The sequence below is a fragment of the Nannospalax galili genome, unplaced genomic scaffold (assembly GCF_000622305.1).
Source record: "Nannospalax galili isolate Female #2095 unplaced genomic scaffold, S.galili_v1.0 scaffold7, whole genome shotgun sequence".
NCBI lineage: Eukaryota > Metazoa > Chordata > Mammalia > Rodentia > Spalacidae > Nannospalax > Nannospalax galili.
Window position 1 is genome coordinate 7,482,018 of NW_008359081.1, and position 25,270 is coordinate 7,507,287.

Sequence of the window (25,270 nt, forward strand, 5' to 3'; positions counted from 1 at the left end):
ATGAATGATAAAAACCCCAAAAGGAAGAAAAGAGTTCTAAAGAAAGTTGGAGCTTCTCAGGAAGTCATATGCTTGGATATGATAAAAGACTTTCAAGCATGAGGGAAAACTACTGAACCTGAAATTCTAGGATCAGGAAAGAATAAAAGGCAAACTATAAAGGTTACTCTCAAGTGATTTTAAAGCCACCACTAGCAAAATGGACTGAGATGACAGATACAAGTTGCAAAGGGAAATAATGTGTCTTTTTTAAGAATGAAAAAGAATGAAAGAAATAACTCTGGTCATAGAGTAAAAATGAAAATATCAGGGAATTTTTTAAGTACTGAAAATATCTATGACTCCTACCAACTTCTGAAACTTTTCCTTATTAACTCAGCACAGAAAATTGCCTCCTATTTTAAAGTTCAGTTTTTCAGATTACTTCTATATGAGTTCAAGCATTCAAACTGTTATCATATTTCCTTCTATGGAATGTAGACAAAGAAAGATTGAAAAATACTTCATAGTGTATTTTAGAATCAAAAGCTGTCAGATACATTTTACTAAGACACATGGAGGAAAGACAAACAAAGCAAGTCAGTCACTGAAATGCTGAGAGTTTTAATGAAGGCTTTTAACATAATAGCGGTTTTTTTACAAAGCCCTTCTAGACTAAAAAGAAAAAAACAGAAAACAGTGATTTCACTGAGCATTCATTTACATTTTAAACAATAAACAACATGCATGAGTTATCATTATGTCCTGCACTGCCATGTTTTATAAGCATATAAAACCTCCCAAAGAATATTTCATTAACCTTGAAAGCCAATAAACCTACAGATTGAGAATTTTTTTCTAAAGTGTAAGACAAGCAGGCTTTCTGAGTATATCTGAAATGCTTCTTAGATCACTGAATGTTAGGGATCTTGGGGACGTACAGAATATAACAAAACACAGTTTGAACTGGACCTTTCAGTTTAACCTAATCTGTCCATATAAAAAAAAGAACCTTGATAAATCTGTGTATGTTTTTGATACATATACTATTTACTTTGCTGTATTTAAATATAGCAAGGTCTAATTAAATGCATTATGCTGTTTCACTAATCAAAGCTATGACCTTTAAAACAAGGGAGACTCATTCAACTTTTATACTCTCTTTTTCAAGACTGAAGCTTTATTTTAGCTTTCCTATTTTGTGTATAGATACTGTAGGAAATCATAAGAGGATAGGTATGAATCTTCTTTAAGTCCTCAAGTCGGTCAAATACATTACAGTCATGATTATCGCCTGCCAGATTTAAACGTGAAAGGCAAGGTGGAAAAATATTTTTTATAGGCACTGACAGGGACATACTGTGATAGATAACAAGTATATCTCCAAATATATTGTCTTAATAAGTTAGAAGTGAATTTCTTTTACTATACCAGTACAGTGCAGACTAAGCATGCATTTTTTTTTCCTATCAAGTCATTCAGGGATCCACGTTCCCTATAGTTTCTTACTTTATCATTGTCTTCATGTATATGGTAGAAATCAATTTATAGACATAGCCTCATCTGTAGGAAAGGTATGAGGCATCATTATAAATCAAATGACCTGGAAATTGCATAGCCTTTTCTTCATTCATCTCATTGGACTCCTGTCAGTTACATAATCAGTTATAGAGATAATAGGGACTAAGAAATTCAGTCTTTAATCCCAGCACTCTGCAGGCAGAGGCAGGCAGATCTCAAGGTGAACCTGATCTACATAGTGAGTTCCAAGTGAGCTAGGGCTATAGGGAGACACTGTCTCAAAAGGAAGGAAGGAAGGAAGGAAGGAAGGGAGGGAAGGAAAATAGGGAGGGAAAGGAAGGAGGGAGGGAGGAAGGAAAGAAGAAGGAAGGAAGGAAAGGGAGAAAGGGAGGGAGGGAGGGAGGGAGGGAGAGAGGGAGGTAGGAAAGAATGTGCCAGTGAGTATCCATGTACTCAACTAAAACTTTAGGAACAATGTTACTGAAAGGAAGAAGGAAATACTAACCAATGAGAAGTGTTTAGTGGTCTCTGTCTAAGCAGATATCATACATGGTTTTGGGGATACATGAAAAAAAATGAATGAATGAGAGAGAAAGAGAGAGACTATTCTATAGTACTACAAACCCTGTAAATCCATATGTTACAATGGTAAGAATTACTTAGATTTGAGTAAACTGATAGAGATAGAGATATTTCAGTATCCATCAGGGACATCATTAATATTTTTAGCCACTTTCTTTCAGTTTTCTGCTTCTCATATTCATAGACATTATTCTCTTTACTTTCTTTTTTCAACTGCTTGCAGTACTGAGTTCTACACAATTTTCTAATCACTGACTAAACATAAACGCTTTCCTCAATGCAATTCTAATGGCTGATTTAAATATAATTGAACATTTAATGTAGTAATTTATTTTAAAAGTATGAGAGTAGAAGTATAAGAATGTACTGCAATGGTGGAAGGAATCAAGAAAAGACATAATACAGTGATTAAGTAATTAAAGTAGCAGAAACAGTGAAGATATTTTAACAAGATTTAGTCACAAATTTTCAAAAAAATCACAGAATCACAAGGCTTCTGTAGTAACAATGTCTAAAAGTCTACAACATAAAAATGTCCACATTGTGCATTACTCGAAATAATTTTTAAAATGGTTATATATATATATATATAGTGTAGGCAGTTTTGATATCTTCATCAGAAAGTAAATCTATCATTACTTCAATCCACTATTCAACTGAGTAGTAAAAATATTCTTGCTTCCTCTTCTATGACACCATCGAGAGTTTCTGAGTGCCATTTTGTGCAAATCTATTTCACAGCAGTTGAATTAATTCCTGCTCCAAAGTCATTTTCACGGAATCTCTGTCATACACTCATCTTCTCATTGCTCATGCGCAACATCACTCCTCCTGAGGAACAGCTGTCATGTGGTCTTGGGTATTAAGAAATGTCCTTTCTGTTCTTCAACCCAGTGTCCACTCATTATTCTAGATATCTTGAACTTTAATTGCAAAAGAAAGTATATGACCATCAAGAACTAAAATGTGGGTTCTACCAAGAACACGTGAATGAAAACAAAACATAGTAATCCTAGTCCCATTTTCATCCTTCTTTCCTTCAAGTTGATAACATTCCTTCTCTGTTTTGGGGGCACTCAGCTACTGTTTTTGTCTACTTCATGAACATGGAAAATATAATCAATAGCTTACTTGGATTTCAGTACGCAATCATCTAGTTCCTAAAGAGAGGTAACTTGGCCTAATTTCATGCAATTGCATAATTTATAGAGAAGTTTCACTTCCATAGTAAGAGAAATTCTAATAAGAATAATAATTACTAACAGTGAGCACTCACTCAACATGGGTCCTCTGAACATGTATTAACGTGGTTAATGCTAACTTATTTATATTCTATTTGAAGTCATTTAAACCCTCTTAGAGTCTACAGTTCAGCCACGTGTTGCTTTGCCTTATGAGTAATCGGTGGTAAGACAGTACAAAACTTTGTTTTGATGAAGAAATATCATGAAAGGGTTGAATTTGTTTAGTAAAATTTTAAATGTGTGCCTTGTTTTTCTTGGATCAATTTTCCCCTTAAAATATGAGATGTCATATCTTGCAGGAATCACATTTTCAACTGTGATCTAACTACCCAATCCCTTGCATCACTTTTCCTTTCTTTCCGTGTTCACAGTTGATAAATCTCTGATTTCAGAAGAAATACCTACAGTTTGATGCTAACAACGCTTTCCTGCCGTAGGTACTATTGCTATTTAGATGAAATGTTTTGAAGTAGTTTTAAAACAACTTTTTTTTTTACTCATCTAGAGTGTATTCCAGGAGGGGAGAAGAAGGAGAGAAAGAAAGAGACAGAGAGAAAAAAAAGATATTTTCTTCTTTTCTTTTTATGTTTTTGAATCAAAGTTTTAAGTTTTCTGGGAAAAGGAGCCATTCAGTATAACCAATGACAAAAGATAAATGTTTTGTAAACCACTTTGCTTTTATCTTAAGTGGGGACTTTTGGCAAAACATTTATCTTTACCATGACCGTAGAGTAATTTTAATATACATGATTAATGATGCAATAAAATTAAAATCTCCCTACTACTCAACATCTTATTTAAGAAAAAAAATGCTATTTCCTAATTGCCACAAGTACGATCTCTGGATGTGGATACTTTTTAATTAGGGAAGAAATTTTCTTTTAATTAAAAAACAAAGGTTTGTTTTTTCATTATTTTTCAATAAGTTGGATAGTGTCCTCTAGTGGAGAAAGACTCTCTGGTCTCAGCAGTTCTAGAAATAGCTAAATGATACCTAATTAGAAGCTTGCATTAAATAACAAATGTCTCTACTTAGCTTATTGGAATATACTGGTTAAAGGGAAAATGTATTCTTTTTCCTCTATGACCTCCTCAAAATGTGGCCTAGTTGAAAGCCTGCAGTGTGACAAGCATTGTTCTCATTTTAGATAGCAAATGATTTTTTTATGATCAATTTTTGTGCTTCCTTCAGAACCTGGTGAGATTGAGCTGACAACGCACCTTTCTGTGAAAAGGCGGCAGAAGCATTTAGTGCAATTTACTGTAGCTTTTACAGATATCAACCAGCGGCAGAAAGAATGCCACCACCTTGAGGACTCCGGCCCGGGAAGACTGATACATCTGATGTTTGTGGGTCTAAGGGTCATAGCTTAAATTTGTTTCTTGTTATTTGTAGGACTACAAGGAATTAGATTGAGAAGAAAATTAAATAAATATGTCTCTCCTCTGCAATTTGTGGACTCCTAATGCTAAGTTCCTATTTTTGTAGCTCTTCATAACAAAAAGCATTTGCATTACACATTTGTATAAGAAATGAGACACAGAGAGTTTTTTAAATATATAAATGGAAGGGGATAGGAAAGAGCTGCTGTGCTAGGTTCTTTGTGTCACAATTAGGAGTGCTGTATCAGACACTGCACATTACAGCAAATTAGAGACCCAAAGAAAATATGGATTGTAGATCCCGATGACAAGTTAGAGTTTTACTGCTCATTACAATTGTTTTCACTGTTGATTCTTATATTTAGAAAAAAAGAAAAAAAAAGAATATTGATAAAATCCTCTTAGATCCGTATTGCGTGCATATAAATGTTATTATTTTTATGTTTTATTTTTATGGCAGTGATTAGCAAAAGCCAAACGTAGCATTTTTGTTAACAGATATTTTTTCAGAAAAATGTACAATCATGACTCTCACAAAAGTATAACAACTTTTAGAAAAAATATTTGTGCATATGATATGAAAGAATCAACCAGATGGAATAACAGTGTCAAAGGGAAAGTTTGAAGAACAAATATATGAAACCAGAGAATGTTGAGATGAATTGTAAATGGAGATAACAATTTTTCTCTAGATTTCCAAAGGAAGGTGAGAGAAAAGGATCAATTGAACCATATCAGACTAGAGGGAATATGTATGTCTATCGGTTTCCTGCATTCAAAACCAGAATCCAGTGACCAAAGAATGGTGTGCCATAGACTGATAGGTAGTTTTAAATTAAAAAACGTGTCCCTCTACATTCTTTTGGGTACAGATATTACTATGGCTTGGTGTGGGTCTTCAGTGGCCGATTTTCACTTTTTTCCTTCTCTACATCAGCTGTTACTCAATATACTGTTGTCATTCTCTTTCCTCTTGTCAACTTTTCTGCCCTTACTTCCTGCACATGTGTTCAAAGGTTTCTCTTTTCTTTCATTTTAGACATCACAAAAGTACAAAATAAAATTATTATGAGATACCATCTCAACCCACTAGACTGATTATTACTTTCATGAAAATAGAGACTGTGTAGATGGCTCAGTCCATAAGTGAATTTCATACACCCATGAGGACATTTCAGCATGCTGATACACAGATCCCTAGACCTTGCTAGATCACTAGCGTACTTTAATTGGTGAGCTCCATGTCAGCAAGTGAAATGCCCTGTTTCCAGAAACAATCAGAATTTCTGTGGAATGACACTCTAGCATCTACACACAAATGCAAAATGTATGCCGAGGAAGGAAGGAAGGAAGGAAGGAAGGAAGGAAGGAAGGAAGGAAGGAATTGGTGAGCTCCATGTCAGCAAGTGAAATGCCCTGTTTCCAGAAACAATCAGAATTTCTGTGGAATGACACTCTAGCATCTACACACAAATGCAAAATGTATGCCGAGGAAGGAAGGAAGGAAGGAAGGAAGGAAGGAAGGAAGGAAGGAAGGAAGGAAGGAATTAGTGAGAATGTGGACTAAATTGATATATTTATGAGATCTTTACAAGACCTTGTGATTCTTTTAAGATTTATTTATTTGTGGATGATTGTGCGTATGTTTCTGTGTGTAAGTACATGTGCTGAGGGTGGAATTCATGTGTCTATTCGTGCAGAGAAAACAGAAGAGATGACATTGGGTTTCTACCTGTATCAATTGCTACTTATTCCTTTGAGGCAGACTCTCTCCTTGAACATGGGGCTAATATTTTCTCTGCTAGACTGGAAGCCAGCAAATGCCAACAATTCTCCTCTGTCCCCATCAGAGTTGGGGTTACAAGTATGTACAAGACACCTGGCTTGTTCTTGTTGTGATCAGAACTCTGGTCCTCATGATTGCTCAGCAAGTGCTCTTAACTGCTGAGCCATTACTCCAGGCCCTAAGTTGACTTTAAACACAAGAAATTAATGTATTTCAGTATTTATTTAGAATATAAGCCTTCAAAAACTTATTTAGTTCAAAAGTTGCCAAATAATACAGACTAATTTCATTTACAAATCACCATAAATTATATATACCATTTTATAAGACCTTAATAGATCTTTTACCACTAAAATGAATAAATAAAAGGTATTTTAGATAAAATGTTGACAATTATGTTATAATAAAAAATGAAGCCCCTCTTCTCTTAGTATTGTTTATATGATTTATTATTTTCATTTTATGTGTATAAGTGGTATTGCCTGCCTGTAATTAAGTGTGGCCATGTCATGCAATGCCCATGGAGGTCAGAAAAGGGCATCAGATTCCCCTGGAACTGGAGTTACAAGTGGTTGTTAGTTGCCATGTGAGCACTTTAAATCAAACCTTGGTTCTCTGCAAGAGAAGCCAGTGTTCTAAACCAATGAGCCATCTCTCCAACCTCTGTTTATATGATTTTGAACAATACTGGTGATTAGTAAAATAATCATATGCAATAATAAAGTTCTGATTTCAAATGAATGATCAGGAAGAGATACTTTATCTTGCTTTCAGATGATAGAGACAAGATGATCAAGAATTTGAGATCAACCTGGGCAATATAGCAAAACTCAAGAGATACTACTTTATATTTACGAGAATAGTTACAATCAAGGAGAAAAATAGAATAAATGTTGACATGCGTGTGGAAAGAATGGAACCTTCAAATATTACTGGTGAGAATGTTAAATGACACAATCAGTTTGGAAAAGAGTTTCATCTTTCCACAAAGATTGAAACATAAAATCCTTGATGATCTAGCCATACACCCAAAAGAAATGAAAACATATTTCCATGCATAAGTTTTATGGAACTATTCAAAGCACTGGTACTCACCAACTAAAGATAAGAAACAGCTCAAATGTTCATCAACTGGTGAGTCAATAAAGAAAATGTGATCTATCCGTACAATAGAATCTAATTTAGCCACAAATAGAAATAAATTATTTGTAGATGTTACTATGTATATCTTCTTACCCTTTCCTTTCATGACCCCTTTTGGCTGAGAAATTTTTATGCAAACCTGGGTATTAGATATACAAAATAGTTGTGGAAATCAAATATGTATGGATGATAAATTTTAAAGAAATTTTATGGGACTGGAGACATGGCTCAGAGCTTAAGAGCCCTGGCTACTCTTGCAGAGAACCAGAGTTCAATTCCCAGCAACCACATGGTGGCTAATAACCACTCCAGTTCCAGGGAATCCAATGCCCTCTTCCGACTTCTGCAGGCATTGCACAACATGTGTACACTCAATTACAGGCAGGCAATGCACTCATACACATAAAATAATATAAATAAATAAATAAATAAATAAATAAATAAATATTAAAAGGGTAAAATATTTTGAAACCATTCTGTGGCATATAAACAATTTTTATCATTTATTAATGATTACGGCAAGTTTGCATACTAATGAAATGTATGTGCTTATTTATTTTTATGTACAGAATTAAACGTCGCCTGAATACCTGACATTACAGGATGATGAGCATCTTCAACATTTTTCAGAATTGATTGATGTTTTGATTTTACAATTGAGAATGCTGAGAACATTATATAGTATTAAGTAAATAATACAAAATAATAGAAGTTGTTTAAGGTCATTTCAGAAATCATTGGAAATTTGGCCCTAATACCAAAGCAGAAGTCACTGAAAGATTTTTTTTTAATGAAACTCAAGTCAACAACTCAAGCATCAAATTCTGGGCAAAGGAGAATTGAGACAGAGCCTTGTGCAGTTCAGCGGGTCTAGAAATTACTGCATAGATGATGACAGCCTTAAAATCCTAATGCTCCCACATTTGCTTTGCAAGTTCTGGGATTACAGGCATGTGCCAATATTCTTGACTTTCACACAGGAGTTTTTAAAATCCAACATTATAACATACTATAATCCAAAGACACTAATTAGATTCTTGCATGCTGAGAAATGATTGTAGGAAAATATTCAAAGTCTTTGTTTTCCATTAATTAGATCATTGTGTTTCTGTAACAGCCAAAACCTTGGCAAAAACACAGCAATTCATATCATACAGTAATCTTGCATCTAAGCTGAGGTGTTTCAGGCAGTGTTTCTTGGCATTATGTAGTGTGATGCCATGCACAATGGAAGACGCATGTGGTGTGTGTCTGTTCAGAACCAATGACACAATGAAATCACATAATGCAACACAACAGAACACTGGCAGGAACACTTCATGTGTTGATTTTTATATTTGTGCATTCAGAATCCTTTTGGTTTTGCCAATATTTCTGTAGCTCCCACATTCAGCTACACAGACCCCATACTGGTTGCCACCCAGTTTACAAAACTATACAGTGTAATGTATATGAACCTTCAAATCATAGAGCTGAGCAAAAAAACTAGATACATAAGACTATATATTATATGATTTATTGTACATGAAGGTCTGTAGTAACAGAAAACAGAAACATGATCCAGTGAGATGGCTCAGCAGATAAAGACACTTGCTGCCATGTCTGATGACCTGAGTTTGATCCCTGGGACCCACGTGTTGAAAGGAGAGAACCAGCTCCCAGAAATTGTACTCTGACCTCCACACATACACCGTGGCACATTTCTCTCTCTCTCTCTCTCTCTCTCTCTCTCTCTCTCTCTCTCTCTCACACACACACACACACAAATACATAAATGAATAAATAAATAAATGTGAAAAAAAGAAAATAGAGAATAGAGGATGACATTAGGAGTCTCTACTGATGTGCACAGTTTCTTTCTGGAGTGATAAAAGTGTCCTACAGATACTACAGTTGTAAATACTCTCAAGAGCACAAATAATAACAAAATGCAACAAAATATATAGAAAGTTTTCAGAATCTATTTGTTTTAGTTACCTAATCATATTTACATATTTTAATTTTTAATTGCTACATTTAGTAGCCTTCTTATTGAATTTATGGCCATGTAGCAATCAACTCTTGTCAACTGATATAGACTCATCCCAACATATCACTGAAATAACCATCTGAATTAGGAGGCTCTGTATTTGCAATATGATGCCTACATTACAAAATATATTTGGCCTATTAAGATACATACACACTTAGCCTTTTATTACAGTGCAATTAAATTTTCCAAAAGAGAAGCAAGAAGCTGGGTGTGGTCGTACATGCTTATAATCCCAGTACATGGGTAGCTGAGGCAGTAGGATCATGAGTTCCAGTTCAGTCTGTATTATGTACTGAGTTCTAGGCCAGCGTGAAATACATAGCAAAAATTCTGTCTCAAAAATGAAAAAGGAAATCGACTTTGCTACATTCTCCTGAATTAAAGAGGACATATTTCTTGCCTGTTAAAAAAAAAGGCAAAAGGAAATTTTTCAAATAGAAATGTTAAAGATATTATGCTGATCGGTAACTTCACATTACTTACTGAATTTCCAGTACAGTCAATGCATGAAACACATCCTGCTAATACAGGGGTAAATGAAGGTATAATGTGTAAATTTAGATATTGTTTACACTAGTTACTGGATACGCATACAAGCAAACAAAATATTGCAAGTGCTACATGCTATATAAAACAAATACATTCCAAGAGGTATGGAGGAGAAACGATGAGAGGCTGAATATTTTTTGAAAGTCAGGCCAGTAATTTAGTATTTAATAATTAAGGAGTGTAATAAGTGGAAATGAGAGTTCCACAAATGTGTATAATATTAAACAGCCTGAGAATATGAAATTCATAATTAATGGCTATTCTTAAAAGTTAGATGCTTAGAATCTCCTGGGTGACTTTATTAATCCAAAGCATAAACATAGTCACATAATTTTTTCCTCAAATTACTATTTGTCCTTATCAATCTGTAAATATTTTCTGTCAGTGGGTAGGCATGAATCATCTCCCAATTGGTCAGCTTTTGGTTCTTACTCAATTTGATGGAGAAAGATAATTATCCTTCATTCCTAATTTCAAACACTGAGTAATACATACTTGGGGTCCAAAGTCACAGCTATCTGGCACACATTGGCTTAGTCACCATTTCCCAAATGAAAAGAATGATGTGGACCCAGCTTTTATCAAGAACATTAAGGCCCTTGAGTGATCTGGACTTCACTGTCTGTGCCTCAGGAAAGATTCGACTGACTTCCTAGGAACTTGTCTACTAGCCGAGCTATGTACAACAAGTAGACTGGGGCCTTTGGTTCAATAACACAAACTGCTACAATTCAGAGAAACCAGTGAAAAATCACAAAAGCACAGATCAAACTGACTTTCTGTCTTCCTATATTGAGAAGCATCTAGAAGCTCCTACAAATGAATCTCAATCTCTCTCTCTCCCTCCCTTTCTCCTTCTCTCGCTCTTTTTCTTCCTCTCTCTCCACAGTGACACATATAGATTACAAAAGTAATAATATGTTTTTTACCAACTGTGTTGTCAAGCTTCCTATCCTCTGCTTCGAGATGGCCCCTGTTAACCACTTTTGTAACAGACATCGGTTTATCCCTTAAGTGAATTGTATGCAAATAATCTGATATTTTCAGTGACTATTTCTTATGTAATCCCAAAATAATGAACCTTTATAGTGATTTTTGATAATCTCTAATCCCAACCAACGTTATAAAATACAGTGATCTTTTTTGTTTCTTTAAATTCCTCCTGTATTTATTTATTTTTTTAGCCTTTGAAGCTTTCAAAAATGTATACAAAGTATCTTAGTCCTATCTTCCCCCACACTCAGTCCATTTCCCTACCCTTCTCAGTATATCTCCTTTCACAATGTGTTTTAATCATATCCACCCCTTGGGCCTATGACTTCCCTAGCCATGGGTTTTGACATTTTTTTTCAGTACCAGGCATGTATTCCCTTTTGCGACTTCACAATTTATAAGTGAATCATTTTTTTAAGAAAGCAGATATGATTTTTTTATTCACTCTTCAAAATCTTTTCCTAAATTGCCACTGTTCTTAAATAATTTGAATGTCAGCTCTTCAAAATGTCCTACACAGGAGATCAGAGCTGCTTCTCATCAATAATCTATCCCCACTCCAGTGCTCCTTTACATCAACCATCCACCATCCATGTACTTCGTCTTTCACTACGAAGTTATTTATTATCTCCAAATTTCTGTCAGTTACTATCTTTGATATTCTTTCTTCTCTACCGTTCATCATCCTTTATTCTTTGCATGGATTCCACTGCTCCATTCTCTGAACCACACAATCCTAATTTCAGTTTGGGTGGAATTTTCCTAGGGACTCCTGTAGCACTACAGACGTAATCAGTAGTAGAGCTGGAGGCAAAGGTCAAAGTCCAGGTGTACCACAATGGCAAAGAAAACATTGGGCTTTTTGCTTTTTTGATAATTTCATATATTAGTGTCATATTTGCATCATTTTCACCCTGCCCTCTTCCCTCTCCATTTCTTCCCACAACCCCAACTCCCTCTCAATTTTATGACATGTTCTTTGTTTATTATTGCATACATACATACATACATACATACACACACACACACACACACACACACACAAAATCTGAATCAATTTAGTGGTGCTTGAGATTGGATAATCTATCAGGGAACTCATCTCTAGAGAAAACTGGTTATGTCTCCTCAGCAGTCATTGATTTCCTGTAACTCTTCATCTAGAAAACGTATTCTTATATGAGTGAAAGAATTATTTCCTAGGTATAGCAACACAAAGCCTAAAGAAAGGGGAAATGCATATTTAGGGATCTGGAAAGTTAGTTTATCTGGGGAAAGAGAAGAGTAATATGAGAGACTAATTTAGGTCTGCTTTCAGTGAGAATTTCCCTGAGCCTCTCTACTAAGGCATGTCAAGCAGAGTTGCTTATGGAATGATCAATATCTGTGTTTGCACATTTAGTGAAATTGTATTATAAAATTGAGCAATCCCTGGAGATTTCTATCTATGCGTTCATGCAGGTATCAAATCCCACCTCACAACTTAAACTTGATCTCCCAAATAACAGATCATATAAATTACTGACATGTGCCTTTTCAAGTTATATGTCTTGATTCTGATTTGAGATTTGTTATTGAATTATGACTACCTTGACATAAAAGGTTTTTAAGTAGCCTAAAAAATAGTGCTCTTCTAAAAGCTTAAATGCAAATGCAGGTGTGTGCGCTGGCACATACTTTTAATAAAAGCACTAGGAAAGCCGTAGCAGGAGAATCCTAAGTGTAAAGTCAGCCTTGCCCTCATATGAAGGCCTTGACTAAAAAACACAATGATTTTTGTTTAATTTTAAACAAATCTGTCTGAATTCTAAACAAGAAAATTTATATTCTCTTATCTTTTGTAATATGTTTTCTCTAAAAGAGAGAGAAATTCAATATTAAAATATTTACAAGTATTTGTGTACATACAGTAATAGTAAAGAACTTTTTTCCATTTTTATAGAGCTGAAGATCAAACCCGGGGCTTTGAACATGTTACACAAGCACTCTGCAACTAAACTACAACTTCAACCCTTAGATTTTTTAAAGACAGTGTCTCCAAATACAATAGCCCTTGCTGGCCTTGATCGCACTATATAGCCTCCTCCTCAAACTTGTAATTCTTCTACTTCTATTTCCCTAGTGCTTATATCACAGGTCTGAGCCACTCAGCTTGTCAGGGGCTTCATTTTTGACTCTTAAATGTTTGTAGACATTTTCTGGTCTTCCCTGATCTGGTTCTCACCAATGATAACTACTACAGATAGAAACATAATCGGTTAGGAATCTAGTGGAAAATATAAAAAGACAAGTAATGATAAAGATATTTAAATACTGGAACAAAAGTTTTATGATTTTTTGTACAATTGACAAAAATAAACAGAGTGATATTTATTTTAAGTAATGAAACTTTTTGTTGTTGAACGTGTAGAAACAAGTGCACAAATACTCAAGCCTGCTCTTGAAAAGAAGGCAGGTGAATTCATTCTGCTTTTCTCTGAGCTTATGTCATAGAAGCAGTGTTAAGCACAATTTTAAAAGGCATCCACTACTACTCATATCTTGGTTTGAAGGCTTCTAGTCCACTGGAACTAACTTTCTGGCTCCTGATGATCACATTTATTAGGACTCTCTAGAGCTATTATTATGATTTATTCCTACATCTAATTGAGAAAGTGCTTACTTTAGATGCCAACAAACATGTCGCTGGGGCTCACATTTCAGCTTTCACTGTCCATGCCTAGGTGGGCTTACACCCCTGTAACTGAGGTAGATTCTTACTCAACCCCTATCGCATTCCAAGTTTTGAGTCCCACTTGAAGCCAGAAAAAAATCATAGAAGTAGTAAGTGCTAGAATATTTCAGTTGTGTAATACTGACTAAAGCTTGAGTAAACATGCTTTTGTAAAATGACACAAAACATCCTACAATAAGCATAGTACTGGGGTCAGTAAATTTACTTCTACCTTTTGGTCAAGAAGTTCTATTTCCTTTATCAAAGCAGTTAGCCAATCAACCTGTATTCACCATTAAGCATAAAGAAATTTCTAGGTGCAGTAAATCCCTTAGAGAAAAAGCTTAACCTCCACAGTACATATCACTGATTTTTACCTGTGATGATACAGGGGAAATGAGGACCCAGTCTTAAGGATTTTAGTCTCATTAACGAAATAATTTTAAAATGAACTCAAAGGAAAACTTAAGCACACGTTTATTAGAGATTTTATAAAGACCCTTAAGGCAGGCAAAGCAGTAAATCTCATCAGCTACCAAGAGGAGGAGAATGGAGGTGAGAAGGAAAATGCCATGGCAGACTAGCAGCTACATGGTGAAGAGGAGAGCTTTAAAGAAAGAGTAAAGAAACCCAAAATGTTGAGGCAGTCCCAGATGTCAGGGAAACCATGCTTAGAACAGAGACAGAGCGATGGTGGGAGGTACTGCTTTTCTGAAGAAAAGGGGTAGACGTGCCAAGTTACCTGTCTGAAGCCCAATACACTACTGTACTAGGGGAGGTAATTCAGGACATGAAAAGTTCACTAGGCCATTAAAGCACTAGTTATTCTGCCTGTCTTTTTACCTTGGCTTAAGGTGAATCCCCATTCCAGGGATGGTTCTGTGGCCAGGTCAATGAATAGGCCCAACTGGAAAGCTAAGTATTCACTCACACTGGAGAATTTTTTAACTCCAAATGGAGGTAATTTTAACACATTTTCCAGAAATAACTTGAAGCTGGTTATATAGAAATATATACACAATGAGATTTAAGGGAACAAGAGGAATAAGAAAGCAAAGACCAAAGGATTCGACAACACGGGGTCAACTTTGTTGGAATAATGAAGGTTTCCATTAGCTCAGTTTTTTTTTTTTAATTTTAATCCAAAGGAGTTTATTGGGCTTGCTAACAGAGCATAGGGTAAGGGTTTATTTACAGAAGAGTGCCCCCCCATTATGGCTGCACTGGAACATCCACACTCAAATATAGATCCTGTGACTTCCCTTATTCTCTTGATTAGAAGTTTTCTCTTACAGGGTCTTTCTTGCTACTGTAACAGTATGCAAATTCGAAGTATTTATTATATTGTATTATTCATTTATTTTTATATAATGTTCCAAGTATTGTTACTTTGCTAAAAAATGATATTCCTTATGGAGTTAAAATTGCTTAGTAACACTGTCTTGGAATTCTTGAGTTATGTTTGTTTTTCTTTCCCAAGCAAAGATTCTGTTCTTTTTCTTTTTCCCACATTGAAGACTGAGAAATATTGTGTACCTGTCCCATAAAATTCTGCAATCATCTTCATATGTACTGTCTGATATAATGCCTTTAGAGGGATCTATCCCCTCTGTGCTCCATCCCAACAATTCGTAACCTCTTTCTAATGGTGAGAAAGTATCAGTAAACTTAGCTGGAAGATTAATCATATGATCTTCTTCTAAACTTCTCAAACAACTCTCATTCTGTTAAATAAACCACACTGTGTAAATCACACATTTTATAAACTTGCTAAAGATAAAAAATACTTGAACAATCATTCTCTTAGGTATCTCATTAAGTCCATGAAATGATTCAGTTCTTACCAGTCAGTTTGTCCAAAACAAGTGAGTATAACTAATTTTGAATCAATTCTTTTCATTTGTCTCCACAGGTGATTCAGCCAATCTAACATGCAGAGCTTTCTTTGGGTACAGTGGAGATGTTAGTCCTTTAATTTACTGGATGAAAGGAGAAAAGTTTATTGAAGATCTGGATGAAAATCGAGTTTGGGAAAGTGACATTAGGTAAAATAATTTTTCTTCTTTTAGCACGTACAGTTAATATTTGCTGTGAGAGGGGATAAAACATAAGCTAAAAAAATTTTTTTTATTCATTTAATTTTTCTACCAGCCTGCCTACTACCCTGACCCACCAACTATCCAGACCAGCCTAATACCCTGCAAGAACCTGAAGCACGCACCAACTAAATTTTCATACCTGAGCAAAAATCAGCCAAACTCAATGAACAATATAAAGAGATCCAAAATTCAGATCAACAAAGGTAGAATAGAATTCCCTACCAAACACACAACCAACCAAAAACATCCATGTGCTCAAACAGCAACACAAAAACACAAATAATATGAAAAACCAAGAGAATATGTCCCCAACAAATCCTACCAGCCCCACAGAATGTACTTCACCCATTTTTTCAATGCACTTACATATTTATTCATTTAAGTATCAATGTATTCAGTGCTGAGGAAAATTATGTTTGGACCATAATAGTTATAATCATAATATAAGTAAGCAAGGATGCCCATAGATAACTGTGATATCCAAATAGAAATAATGATTATCCCTAAACATTCTTTCATTTAAAACTTCTTCTTCTGCATGAATGTTAGGATTTAAACCATGATTCTTCATTTAAACTTCCAGACTTTTTAAATTTATCACGATCATAAAAGAAAATGTTTTTCCATAGGAAATGAAAATACATAAAACTTTCATGGAAGATCATTTCTAGTAAGATCTTCTTTCTGAAAAAAAAAACCAATATCTCACTTTAAAGTGTTCCGATTGATCTCCAAGGTCCACATGAACAATCGCCAATATATACTAAATATACTCCTTTGCCATATTTCATATTTAATTTTTCACTTTTGTCATTTACACATACTATTTGAATTTTTAAAATTAAATAAGTACCATAAAACTAAACTGTTTAATTTTTGCTATCTCTGTTTTTGTATGTGCTTGAGGAGAGTTCTAGAAAAAAATGGGATATAGAAATGTCAAAACAACACAGAAATTTTCTTTACTTTCTTCCTCCCTTTAGTTTTCATTAAAAAAAAAAAACTTTGTAATTGAGCCTCGCGCTTAGGCTTTTGAATTACTTATCTCACCTTTATATCATATTTCTTCTTAAATGAAAAGCAATTTGTAAACTTTCTTCAAGGTCTCTTTCACCACTTTATTATGACAGCATGATTGTCCTGCTAAGAGAGATAATTAACTGCAAGTTCATTAGCTTCTGCAAAGACAAGCTTCTTCATCAGAAGTGAAGATGAAAGGGGCATGATATAATTTAATTAAAATAACATCAATTCATACCCAAATCTGAAGCACAGACTGTAGATATTTTTCATCAGATTCATCTACATTTCTTTCTTTTTCATGTATGTGTATGTGTATGTTCGTGTGGGGTTTTTTGTTTCGTTTTCCTTTATGTTTTAGAATTCTTAAGGAACATCTCGGAGAACAAGAAGTTTCTATCTCATTAATTGTTGACTCTGTGGAAGAAGGTGACCTGGGGAATTATTCCTGTTATGTTGAAAATGGAAATGGACGTCGACATGCCAGTGTTCTCCTTCATAAACGAGGTAAGTATAACTTTCAATGCTTGAGTGATAAGTTGAATGCTCAATAGATGGACAGTCACTTGGATGCCTATAAAAACAAAGTAAAATTTTAGTTTGCATGCAAGCCTATTGCAAATAAAATAATCACATTTGCATTATATGCATCAAGTTGTTATTGGACCTATACACATTAGCTCACTGTTCAAAAGCCAACAGTTTTGATGTTGAAATCTGCTGGAAGAAAATCAGTTTTATTTCAGGGATAAGCTCTTGAGAAGATGGCAGAATCTGTTGTTTCCAAATGAATAATGTTCTTAGGGAACTTGGGCATAGGAAAGAACTTTTGTGAAGAGGGAACAATGAAGAAGGTGGCTCTGTACTAGGCAGGGGTTAGTCAATCAAGGGATGTCCCAATCACAGAAGGTAGCAAGGAACCTTGACCTCCTAACTAGCTCCTGTAATTATTTTTGGATAAATATTTCTGTTCAAGAAATTAATCCTCACAACAATCTGTGTGCTCTGCCTTAGTTGATACACAAAACTAGAGTAAGGAGGAGCATATTTTGATGTGGTTTTATAAATCTAAAGAAAATTTAGCAGATGACATCATAATTTAGATGCAGCTTTTCTTTAGAATTTAGAATGCTGCCAAGTCTGGTGTTGCACACCTTAGTCCCAACACTCAGGAGGCAGGGTTAGGTGGCTCTTGAGACACTGAAGCTAGTCTGGTCTATGTGAGTTCCAATGTCAGCTTGTACTACAGAGAGACCTTGCTCAAACAAACAAAGAGAATGCTGGGCAAAACAAGGGAAGAAGATAGCAAATCACAAAGAGGCAACCACGATTACAAAAGAACAGAACACCATGGATGGATGACTAGCTCAAACTTTGTAGTCAAATTTGAAGTCGTCTCTCTGCTATATAACTTGAGTGAGGTTTTATTAAGTTTCTTGATATATTGAATGGAAAAAATATTATCAACACTTTACTGTGTTATTAAGACAAAAGACGACAAATGGAAAATGCCCAACCTAGTACCTATATACAAAATGTATTTAAATAAATACTTTTTATTATAAGAAATGGGTATTAAGTCATTAAAATAATGTATTTTTTAAAGCCTTAAGTATATGTCATGATTGGAAGGTTGTTCCATTAGTAAGCAAACACTGTGCCTGATGAATTCCTCAGTACTGTCCTTCTTGATATTTTCAACCTTTTATGGCTGTTATATGTATAATATCCTCCCATAATTAATTATAATTTATTATAAACAAGATAAATTCTCATTTAGGGCAGTGTCTTCCATGGTAACTCTATCACCGAAGCAGCTGCATCATCTGAAGGTTGTTCCATTAGTAAGCAAACACTGTGCCTGATGAATTCCTCAGTACTGTCCTTCTTGATATTTTCAACCTTTTATGGCTGTTATATGTATAATATCCTCCCATAATTAATTATAATTTATTATAAACAAGATAAATTCTCATTTAGGGCAGTGTCTTCCATGGTAACTCTATCACCGAAGCAGCTGCATCATCTTATATATAAAATTACTGAAAACTATTAAAATAGACACCTCGATTGTCAAGGTGACTACAATATTAAAGTAGAATATTCTTTGGGGATGTGAAGAGAAGGGAAAGGTAAGCAGAAGCTAGCAATATTTCTTTCTGTAGCTTAATACCTAGTTAAACAATGGAGGAATTTGAGTGAAGAACCATGCATATACACAAAGACAAAAGAAGCTTCAGTTCTGGGAACATCTTAAATATCGTGGAATTAGGTATTCCTATCAGCTTATGCGAGATCATGTTCTATTTCCAGGAAACCCATTCTATCTTTGTAATAACCTGTTAGAAATCTGCTACCCTGTCTGCCTATCCATTGGCTCTGTATTTCCAATTTTAATTGCTCTTCCCCAAAGCAGCCCTTCAATTGTTAGATAATAATCACCACAATGGTCCTGGAGCTTCAAACTCTTCAGCTCCTTTTACTCATTTTTCATTTATAAGCATCATTCCTTTCACTCTCTTGAATATGGTTTAATTGAAGAGTTTAAAGTAGTGCCCAAGAATTGAAATAGTGAATACAAGTTTAGAGTACATTTTAAAGACTTACTGATTTGTATAGCATATATTTCCAATTGGAGCAATGGAAAGATGACAGTTAAGGAGTGATCATAAGGAGAGAAAAATGAAAATGAATGCATTATATGTTTGGGCAAAACTATTATAAACCTGTTTTTGTAGACAAGCATGCTTCTAGGAAAGATAAATACACCCTAGGTAACTTTTTGCATGTTTAGGTTAAGGTTAAGCATCCAAAACTGCAAAAGCATCCAATTATAGAAAATATACAATTGAAAAATCAAGAAAATTGTTTCATTTAAAAACTTCCAGTAATATCCAATTATCTGAATATGAAGAAGACAAATGTTCAATTTCACTTTACTCTTCAACAATGCTTTTTCAAATTTGTATTTCTGTCAACAGCATTTTGTTCTTATTATGATGAAAACATTAAGAGGCCCAATAGAGTCTTTCAAGTTTATATACATAGAAAATCTCTCTTTAAAGAGAACTGGACCAGCAAATGAGTCATTTCTTGAAAAAGCAATAATGGATGCAATCTCCTGCTCTTGAAGGGCTGGTTTATTTTCATACAGAGTGATCCCACCCATCCTGAGAACAAGGAAGGACTTTGGTCAGCATATGACGTTATTGTAACTTCACCAATCCTTGAATGTTCAGAGAGGACACAGCATATGTGAATCTATAAATCTGAATCTTCAATAATAAATGTCCTTGAGAAAGTCAAATTTCTGTCAGATTATCAGTTATGCAATTATCAAGTGTGTTTCTATAATGCTTAGAAGACCAATGCTCAGAGAAACAACCTGAAGCTGTCACTGTTAACGTTATATTTGTGCCATCTAGTCAAAGATTTTTTAACTTATAGGTGTTCAAAGTCTTCATTTTATTTTTATTTTTCAATATATTTGATTTTTTGTGCCTTTCATACATCTTAATCATATTTAGACTCTCTCTCCTATCTGCATCCCCCTTGTCCCATCCTCAGGATCTCATGCCTTCTGTCATACATAGTAAGGGCCATCAAGTCAAGTTTGTGTATCCAGATGTCCCTCAATGTGAGTTCCTCCACTGAAATCTGTACAGACTAGCTAGCTAGTTGGTGTTAAAGAAGACCAACACTTCCTCATTTACCAGTGATCAGCTGCCAATAGTCCCTTGACTAAGTTTGGGGCCTACTGCCCAGTTCTATGCTGGGTTTCTGTATGTCTGGTTTAACTTTGCACTAGTCTTATGCATGCTGTCACCATTGCTCTAAGTTCATATGAGTAAGTTCCCAGAAACCCAGAAGACTTTGTTTTCTTAAGGTTATACACCAACTCTGACTCTTACAATCTTTTCGGCAATAGTCCCCTGAGCCATAGGTGAATGAGGTTTAGTATAAGAGTCTTAGGGAAACACACTCTGCAGTCTCTTATTCTCAACACTTTGGCCTGCTGTGGCCTTCTGTGTTTGTCACCCTCTGTTGCATAAAGGAGCTTTGCTGGTGAGAGTTCAGAGATGCATTAATATTTTCACTACTCCCTGTTCCACTGTGCTCTATGAGACTTAGGTGTAGAGGTTCCATTGCAGATGTTTCACTTATAGCTTGACATCTCACAAACACTTATTCTCTGTGTGAGACCAGTTGTGGAACGCTGTAATAGTCTTCATCTGGTGAGTGGTGACTGGTATATTTGTCTGTAAATATAAGGATTCCTATTTAGAATACAATAAGAAATTGTGTTTGTCTAAGGATGTGACAGACAATAGGATTTTCTCTGGGATATATGACCTTTCCAGCCATGTGCATTTGACTGTGTTTACAGTGCCACATATGAGATCCCTCCCACTGAGCAGCTTTAAGTTCAATTACATAGTTGTTTGTTTGCCCAAACATGAAAGTGTCACTATGCACCAATATAGTTCAGTGCGCCAGTCATTGTTGTGGTTATTAGGCTTTAAAGCTGGGGTTAGATCACTGATTGATTTTATCCCTTAAGAGCTTGCATAGTATCCTATAAAAATATGAGAGCTAGTCTTCAGTGGGGAAGCTTCCAGGTCACTTCCAGCTCCACTGCTCCAAGGATACATTAAAACATATCTTCATCCAAATCTTGAACACTAAAATTGTCATTTCTTCTGACAAGTAAACTTTTTCCAGGACATCTCTTTGTCTAAGTTCTATAAGATTATTTCCTCCACACTTACCCTCTGTTCAATACTGTTGATATGACATGATTTAAGAGTCCTCCAATGGGTGGTATGGATTCTTAGAAAGATTAGTCCTATCTACCCTATGAATCTACATTTGGAGTAAGCTAAATCCTGCATTAGCCTTTCATCTTTACTTAGAAAAAAACATAATTATATAAAAGCCAGCTAAAATCTATGAAGAAATCTGGTTAGAGAAATATCTGGCTTAAGAATACCCAACATGGTAGCTAGAGAGATTGCTTACTGGTTAAGAGCACTGGCTGTTATGCAGGCAAAACACTCACACCATAAAATGAAAATTTAAAAAAAAAAACATTTTTTAAAAAAAAAAAGAATAGCCAAAATTATCAAATCCAGCAGCCAGAGAAAATACTTGGGTAATTAGAATCAAGTCTGACATATAATATAAATGTACTTTACTTGCTATGCAGAGGGGAGAGAGAGAGAGAGAGACAGAGAGAGAGAGAAGATTTAGTTTCTCTGAAGAAATGGAGAGAGAGAGACAGAGAGACAGAGAGAGACAGAGAGAGAGAGACAGAGAGAGAGGAGAGAGAGGAGAGAGAAGAGAGAGAGACACAGAGAGAGAGAGAGAAGATTGAAGGGGCAGGCCATATATGGGGTCTTATTTATCTGAGTGCCCTAACCTTACTCTTCACTGCACTGAGTCGTTTATTTTCAGTTACATTTGTGAGTATCTGGCCTGGAATGCTTAAGAGTTAGATACTGGCTTTAAAAGAATCAAAGTAAAGAGTTGACACATTAGTTATTAGGTTATTTTTTTATTACTGTTCATTCTTGGTTAAATTTTGTATTTGGGTCTCTGAATGTTTATCTAGATTATTTTGTTTGACTTCTAGTTACTGCTACTTCTCTTGACATACATTAAAGCCATTAATTTTACTCCAAACTCTGGCCTTTCCTCTTCCCTTCATTTTGTATGTTTTCCAGTTTTTTTGACACAAGCAATACTGTAGATTGACATGCAGTAGAGGTGTGCTGTAGCCTCAAGTCGATCCACTCTTCCTTCCATCAAGAAGAGCTAAATTTTGTGACAATGAGCCATGCTTTCTGGATCCATATGTTATGACCATCATTTGGACATCATTATTTTCTGTAAAAAAATTACTGTAATAACTAAGGGCATGGATTTGGGAGCAAAGATAGCTGTGCTCAAGATCAACTCTTCTTCATAACTGTACTGTATTAGGCAAACCATTCCATCTCTGTGAGGCTCAAACTTTCTTCTATAATATAGGAGTACTGAGAATTCCTTTCACCTATAGATACTGTGACAATTAAATGAACTCATATCTGCCAATACTTATCACATCAATGACACACATTTAGCACTCAATAAATGTTAACAAGCTATTACATGATTTCTCTGCTCCAACTGTGTGATATCGTGAGTAATGAAGGAAGCAGTAATCAAGTGCTCCATCAAAACAATCCACACATTTTAATTTATATTTCACTAAAATGATCTTTAGCTTTAACAACATTCCATTTATTCTGAATTTGACTTTATGATAAATTAACTTTGCTTTGAATGTACTGTCCTAAAGTAAAACTTCATTATTTCTACATTCAATGATGATTATTAAGAATGTATGATGTGCCTAACTCTGTGTTCACTTGCAACATTAAATGAAGAGGAGGAAATAAGGACATACGGGTATCAAACGTTCTTAATACAGAATAGTGCTTCCTTGTCAATGTTAGACTTTGAACTTGTCACCCTGAGTGTCTGTTAACAACCTTGCTCTGAGTGGTTGTTTACTTCTGTCGATCACAATAATAAGCAACTCTTTCATCATGAAGTAGCTTGGGAACTGGCAAAATATCTATTTGAGAGACTTAGAACTAGTCAACAATGATAAACACCTAGGACAACTATGTTTTCTCTATTTCCCCGCAAACCCATTTGCTCCTGTGCACTCTGTCTCCCTCCAAAAATGTAATCGTTGGGAATTAGACTTGCTCAATAGACTCTTGGAAATATCCTTAGTAATGTAGTTAACGTGCACATCACTAAGTATGCATTGTTTTGAAGTTGCATGAATTGAGACCCAGTGAACTCTTCATCCCCTCTTGAAATGAATCATATTTGTAATATGTGCCTGAGTCCTTGTTTTTATTTGCCTAGTGCATGTATTTCCTGAGAGATTGAATAATGTCTTAGAATCTTGTAAACCCCTCTTTGAAGTTAAAAAGCATCCATTTGATACCATTGAGCACTAATATCAGAATACAAAAAAGCCAAACCTTGCTAAGATATCACAATATCCTACTGCTCTGTATAGCAGTATTGCAATGAAAAGTTGAATTAGTACCAACAGATGAGTCACTATTAATAAGTCCTACCATATGCAATGCATGTAATAAAGAGCTTACGTTATGTCTTTATATCATCTCAAAATCACAGCTATCAGGTTTAATAAAATTTTCTTTGGGTAAGAGTTGACATTTCACAGTCAAATTTTTCTTCTGTCCTATGAAATTTTTCTTGCTTCTCTGACCCCCAGTTGTGTGAGAAAACTAAGTAACTATCTCTAACTCCATATTTTTTCCTTAGAAACTGATGTTGCAGAAAGCAAGTCAAAATACTTCAAGATTATTATGAATTTCAGTAACACGAAGTATCCAAACTTTCTGATTCTGAGAACCTTATACCTTTGATCATCTTAAAAAATGATATTCCAAGGGAGCTATCTGATTGCCACCAAGCTAACAGCTATGAAAATTGATCCTTTAAAATAACTATTTCATTGCAAAGAACATAGAATTAAGTGAGATGAACAATGCGTTATTTTTTCTGGTTAGATTGTTAGGTTATTATATATAAATTATTTGGCCTGGACAGAGCCAATATAGGGAACAAAGACTGATAAATTTCTGATTTCAATCATTCCTATTGATTATTCATGTGAATGAAAGCTGTAAAATTCTATTCAGTTGTACCTAGTCATAATCATTAGAAGTCTTTCATTTTCTTTATCATTTCATATTTGTTTTTCTACCAAAATGTTGAATTCTTAATAGAGTGGTTTACTTCTCTGTTACATGCTTCAGTGTACCTAACCTACCTCAGTAGATATGATGAATGTGCCCTTATTAAATATATTAATTAAATGTGTTCTGATTAATCTGCAGTTGGTCTATAGTAGCATATCAATCCTGTCACCATTGATATTTTGGGGCTGAATAAATTTCTTTTTTGATGGGAGCTATCCTGTGCATTGCAGATTGTTTAGCAGTAGCTTTGGGCTCTGTCTGTAGTAGTTTCCTCAGTGATAAAAACCCAAAATGTCTCCAAATGTTGCCAAATGTCCCTGGAGAAAAAAATTGTCCCCAGCCGAGAACCACTGGTTTAGAGTATGGATATAGAAACTCCATTCCTCCTTGGAAATGATTTCAGCATCTTAATTACTCATAGCAAGGAAATTCAAAGGAA

At 34.9% G+C, this 25,270-nt stretch overlaps 1 protein-coding gene across 1 annotated transcript in view; it reads left to right on the forward strand.

Moving 5' to 3' along the window:
- Il1rapl1 (interleukin 1 receptor accessory protein like 1) overlaps window positions 1-25,270 on the forward strand; it is a 1,446,478-nt gene that overhangs the window by 1,388,866 nt on the left and 32,342 nt on the right. The window contains exons 7-8 of the mRNA XM_008822725.3: window positions 15,835-15,967; window positions 17,403-17,548. Coding sequence (XP_008820947.1) covers window positions 15,835-15,967; window positions 17,403-17,548 — 279 coding nt within the window. The remainder of the gene's footprint in view (window positions 1-15,834; window positions 15,968-17,402; window positions 17,549-25,270) is intronic.